Consider the following 6,299-nt stretch of genomic DNA (forward strand, 5'->3'; position numbering starts at 1 on the left):
AAAAAAAAAAAAAGTAGAAATAGCAGCAAATGGATGAAGAAATGCCATGCTCAGAACCTTCCTGCTGTTTTGCTTCAACTAGGCAAAGTTTGCAAACACTGCACTCTATTTTTACCACTATGCAGCCAAAATACTGCCACGTATTTCGGATTTTATAGCAAATACATAACTTACATGACTAGTTTTGCATGACTAGAGCTCTAAAGTGTGTATTCAGCACAGAGTTTAGCACTCTGCACAGGCTGAATGTGGTGTTTTCCCATTCAAATGGAAGCTGACCTAGAAAATCAGAGAAGCATCTATGAAAGACGAGTTTAAATAATTTACTCAGCAGTTCTCTTTCTACTGAACCACACAGGACTACTACAAATAGAACAAAGTGAGGAACAGAGAACGCGTGGATATATATTTTTGTTTTTGGAGGGGGGATTATAATGTGGTAGTCGAGAGGACGTAACATCTCTTCAACGAATGCACGCCTTACAGAATATCCACTACTTGGCACGTTGTTCTCCTTGATCGTTCCTCTTAGATATCGTAGACATCAAGCCCACCAACATGGAGGATCTGACAGAAGTGATAACAGCAGCAGAGTTTCACCCGCACCACTGCCACTTGTTTGTGTACAGCAGCAGCAAGGGAACCCTGCGCCTCTGTGACATGAGGGCCTCGGCGCTTTGTGACAAACACACCAAACGTGAGCATGCTGCAGAGATTAGAAAGAGCCTGACAGATGTCAGTATCCTCAAATATGTTCTTTTTCCTTCAGTTTTTGAAGAACCTGAGGATCCAGGGAACCGCTCCTTCTTTTCAGAAATCATTTCCTCCGTGTCCGATGTCAAGTTTAGTCACAACGGCCGCTACCTGCTGACAAGAGATTACCTCACCGCCAAGGTGTGGGACCTGAACATGGAAAAAGGCCCCGTGGAAACTTACCAAGTAAGATAGAGCTAGATTTAACGTTTGTGCTTTTATTTTGTAGCATCAAAATCCAACCAAATCTCACTGAAACTGAAGATCAAACCAATGAAATACCACCACTCTCACATTTTATTGAAATACAAAATTTTGAAATTTACTTAATTATCAATTTTGCAATGGACCTTTAAATGTCTCAGTGAACCGGCACCTAAACTTTAAAGAACCACTCTGATGAAAAACATGTTTTTAACATGTGCTTTTAGCAGGGTTCTCATGATGACGGACATATATAAAATAATTTAAGATTAAAATTGCTATTACTGTTTTTTAATTCAAATCGTGATGGATCAGGAACAGATACAAATTTGAAAAAGTGATCATTGCCATGCAGCAACTCAAATGTCTCCCATCTCCTCTCCATTCTGATGCATCCACTATCAGACAAATTGATCCATTAACGCCTTCATTTTTCTCATCTGAGCTGGCTCAAAACTGTACGGCTTAATAGCCCCGATATTGCTCAACATTTCAATTGCATCGTTAATTTTAGGTTGGGGTTGTGAGGGGCTGTAAGCTAGCAGGACAGTAGGGATAGGAGGCGTACTTCAGGAGTAAATTTCTGATGAAATGCAGAAACTATGTCCTAAAATACAACACAGGATTTTTGATTTTGGCTAAAAACTGCACCATCCTAATCAAAAGACAGTTGGAAACAGCTTTACAGTAGATAAAATATAGTTGGAATGAGACTATAAGGTCTTTTATTTATAAATTGCAGACCTGCAGCAGATCTACCAGAGCAGAAATAAACAAAAACTGTAAGGTTCCCTTTTTCAAAACTTTCCAGCCAGTAAGGCCAAGTGGGCACCACATGGTTTAAAAGTGGGCTGAAAATGTGGACCCCAATTGGGTTTGTCCGCAGTTTCCGTAGTGGCCCCACTCAGTTGCTCAGCTGCCCAGGGACCGATAGGCCTAGGGGTGGCGACCCTGCCACCTCTGCCAGGCCCTGGGTAGCGGTGCTCGCTACTCTGTCCATTGAGTGTCTACTTAAGCCATTGTGGGGAAACACAGGTGGGGCCCACAGAAACTGCGGCCAAACCACTTTGGGGCCTACATTTTATGCCCACTTTTAAACCGTTTGGGACCCACTTGGCCTTGTTGGCTGGGTTATTTTGCTCAAACTGCACACTCAGTGAAAGATGTGAGAGTCTGGAATTTACTTCCCACTAATATGAGGTCTGTGATCAGTTTTAGTTTACAAAAAATTAACTGTAGCAGCAGCAGCACTGTACGCATGTTTTATCAGGTTGATCTAATGTGTGTTTTTTATTCTTCTGATGCGTCTCTGTGTTTTTAAATTGTTTTATGTCATTTTTAACTAAAAGCGAACTCCTGTTTTGTAATATGTTTATGCTTTTATATCTGTCCCTGTTGAATCAATTTTTTAAACCCGTTTTATCCTCGTCATGGGGTTCCTGGAGCCTCACCTGGCTACTAAGGCTGGGCCAGGTCACAATCACACACTCATCCACACTTCGGTACAATTTAGAGTGACCAACAAACCTATGTAACATGTTTTTGGACTGTGGGAGGAAGCTGGGGTCCCTGGAGAAAACTGGCAACATGCAAACTCCACACAGAAGGGTCCTTACTGGGTCCTTGCACTCCCCCAACCCCCCATTCAATAACATAAATCAAATCAAATTATCTGATTGTTGCTCATTTTCTTGTTCAGTGGAATAAGAGCTGCAGCCTGAATGTGTTGTTCCTTGTTCGGTGAATTTACCCAAGTATCCCTAAGATGCACTAACTGTATATCTGCCACATCCATAGGTGCATGAATACCTGAGGAGTAAGCTGTGTTCCCTCTATGAAAACGACTGCATCTTCGACAAGTTTGAGTGTGTTTGGAACAGCTCCGACAGGTGAGCCGCTTTGGGGAAACAGAATTTACTGCACTGTGAGTACAGCTGAAAGCAAAGTGATTGGCTGAGTCAGTCGGATGCTACTTACTGTGCCTCCTTAATACCCTTCCGCTGTCAATGTTTGATGCTTAAATCAATCCAGGAGACAAGCTTTGTAGACTTATCGTCGTTTTATTCTCCTCTACCTTCCTCACCCATCCACCCTGCAACTATTTTTTTTCTGCTCTCCTCCAGCGTGATCATGACGGGAGCCTACAACAGCTTCTTCCGGATGTTCGACAGGGAGACGGGCCGAGGCGTGACGCTGGAGGCGTGGCGGGAGAGCAGCAAGCCTCGGGCTGTGCTGAGGACTCGGCGCGTGTACACCGGCGGCAAGCGTCGTCGAGGCGACGTGGGCGTGGACAGCCTGGACTTCACCAAGAAAATCCTGCACATGGCGTGGCACCCGTCAGAGAACATCATCGCCATAGCCGCCACCAACAACCTGTACATCTTTCAGGATCGCGTAAACCCAGACACGCAAACACAATGACGAGAATGGGAAGGAATGTAGGCACTCGAGAATGGCGTGTGGAGATGAGAGCTTTTATTTCCAAAGTCATGCTGTTTTACAACATCAAGATGTAGCCTTTTTGGATTTGAGTGTCATAATGCAAGATTTGTTTTCATTGATGCTGAATTCTTTAAGGTGGCGTTGGAGGTCCACCATCAGGACGTATCCAGAGACAAACATCCATGCACGCTCACACTCACTTAGAATCACCCAAAATGCATGTTTTTGGACGTCAGGACGAGTGCAAGAAGAGAAAAGCAACAGTCACAGGACGACCTCCACAAAAACCCATCTTGACATTTTATTGAAGTCGTCGGATCGCCGAGGCAGGTTAGTTCCCTTTTTTTTCCAGCACTGAGATGAATCTCTAGTGACTTTTCCTAATTTTTAAAGAAACATTTAGACATTTTCCCTCTATAGGGACTTGAATGAGGTGCGGGGACACCTCTCTATCTGCAATGACTGAGCTGACAACAACACACTTATGTGCTCCACACCAGAAATGGTCCGTGTGCTCGGTAGCATCAGGCGCTCATACTTGGGATAGCTTTGAGACTGAAGAGCTCATCAGACATCAAAGCATTTTAAATGTAAAAAAAAAAAAAAAACTCTCTTTTTTTCATCTTCTGCTGAGCTACGACAGATACTAAATCTCTCCATCAGAGCAGTGCTCTTGGAGGTCGCACGCTTTATTGTCTCACTTTGCAATAAAAGCAGAGCAGCACCGTCTGCTTTAACACTTGAGATCTTCTACGGGAAGCAACTTTCTTTCTACATTTAGCTGTAAATATGTGTGTTTTTTTTTTCATTTTGTTTTTCTAAAGTGATGGTATCCGACAGATTGTTGTTGACACTGTAAACGATTGTGAGATCGAATTTATTGAACGACTGCGTGTTCCTGATCTCTTGTGAAGCAATACCTAGGTAGTTTTTGCTGGCTGTTAAACAGGAAATGGGTGAATTGTGCACAAACAAATCACTTGTTTTGTGTCTTTGAAGTGAAGCCTGTATGTTGGATTGAACTTCCGTCCGTCTGGAGTCTGTGTATTTTTATGGTGAATATTTACACTTTAGGAAGGCAGCATCTGTTGCAAGGTAAAAGGCTGAGACTGAAGTACTGAATTAAAAAGAAGTACTGTTTATTTATAATGTGTAAGCACATGCTAAGGGATCTCACAATCAAGACAACTTGCACATTGTTTAAAACGTGGATCCTAAAATCATAAAAGCCGTGTTTGGGTTTAAATGTGTTGAAGGGTCAGAGATAGTCGTCAGTGCAATAACTCATCAATCAAACGTCAGAACATTAAGGTTAGGATTCGTCATGCAGGATTTGTTTACCTCACTGTGTACCTCACGATGACACGTGGATACATGTACAACATGAAAGTGATGTGCAGGTTTGAACCGTGGGATGAGTTTTCTTTAGTGCTTACAGTGAATCATTTTGTTTTCAAGTGTCCTTGGTTCTGGTGGGTTTAATGTGAGTAAAAAAAAAAAAAAAATCCACGCAGAGGCAGAGCATCTTTGATTGTTTCATTTCAATCTCAGCTCCAAAGAATGTTGGGATGCTGTTTAAAATGTCAAAAAGAGGACAACAGACTTTGTAGATCTTAAAAATAATCGGTTTTATTCACAAAAGTATCCAGAAAACATGTTTTGCATATATTTTAAAGTGGGATATTCACAATTTCATTTTGAATTTAACAGCAGCAATAAAGGTCTTTTATGGTTACCAAAGACATATCAGGTCTTTTCAAAATGTAAAAAAATATCACTTTTAGCGTATTTCATTAAAAGAGATTTTGAAGAAATTGCATTTGTCAAAGCTAGTGTGGATTCTCTGTGATGTTGGTGGCGCTGTTTTAAAAATTGATTGTAGAAAATCGGCGATCTGAACATTATTTAAAGGTTGTTTATTTTCTGCGGCTGATCAAAACCGTTTTGGGGTTTTTCGCATTTCAAGAAAAAAAATCATCAGAGGAAGGGCTGCACAGATACATGGAACACAGTTGATAATACAAAAACTGGAAGCAAATTTTAAAATAAATAGATTTCTTAATAAAAGATCTGCATCTCTCAATGACTTGTGATCTTTTAACTGATCAAAAAGAACGTTTTCTACTGTTATGAAGCTTTTTTCTGCTGTCAAATTCAAAAGAATAGGTTAAATGTCTCTCCTTTAATATGACATCTGTGTTTACGGTTTAAGTATTCACAATTTTTCAGATTTTATATCAAATTTTACTCAATATCCCGACTTTGGAGCTGAAACTCACTGTGTAAGCCACTAATTCCAGGTAAAGATGAAATGATCACGATGTCTCCTCCACTGTCTGCGTTACTTTTCTTGAATGTACATACATTGGTTTAACAGAGTACAACAATAAACATGAAAACCCACAACCAAACTGTTAACAGCAAAAGGAAGCTGTAATCAAACCATCTTTATTTTCCACAACTGGACAAGGAGGTTTGATTCAGATTCACAGCAGCAGCATGCCATTACTCAGTGCTACTTGAATATATATATTTATTATCATACTTTTAAAAAGACCTACAGTACAAAACAACTTCAATGAGATGGATGAAAAGAATGTGCATTAATAAAATGGAATATGATGCATTACGTTTATGTGTTAGGACTTTTTTAATGCAATTTTTGTACTGTTGAAAACACCAACTTTGAGGTTTTTTTTAATTTTATTTTGCAATCTTAAGTATGGACAAGTTTTACTTTATATTTTAAAGAAATCGCTTTAAATTCCAGAGTTTAGCAAAGTGTTCATTTTCCACAGTTTTAAGATTGTTTTCGGTGTTTTTAAGTAATTTTTTGGCTTACATTTGCTATTTCCGCTATTTTCCCTCAAGAATTTTTCTTAAGTCTTGAGTCTAAAATA

General features: G+C 40.2%; 1 protein-coding gene across 1 annotated transcript in view; it reads left to right on the forward strand.

The window, feature by feature from the left end:
* Positions 1–6,026, forward strand: part of ppp2r2ca (protein phosphatase 2, regulatory subunit B, gamma a) — an 8,746-nt gene extending 2,720 nt beyond the window's left edge. The window contains exons 7-10 of the mRNA XM_024290028.2: positions 533–697; positions 770–939; positions 2,755–2,846; positions 3,081–6,026. Of these exons, the coding sequence (XP_024145796.1) occupies positions 533–697; positions 770–939; positions 2,755–2,846; positions 3,081–3,378 (725 nt within the window). The 3' untranslated portion in view covers positions 3,379–6,026. The remainder of the gene's footprint in view (positions 1–532; positions 698–769; positions 940–2,754; positions 2,847–3,080) is intronic.
* The last annotated feature ends 273 nt before the right edge of the window (positions 6,027–6,299 follow it).

The sequence above is a fragment of the Oryzias melastigma genome, linkage group LG1 (genome assembly GCF_002922805.2).
Source record: "Oryzias melastigma strain HK-1 linkage group LG1, ASM292280v2, whole genome shotgun sequence".
Lineage (NCBI taxonomy): Eukaryota > Metazoa > Chordata > Actinopteri > Beloniformes > Adrianichthyidae > Oryzias > Oryzias melastigma.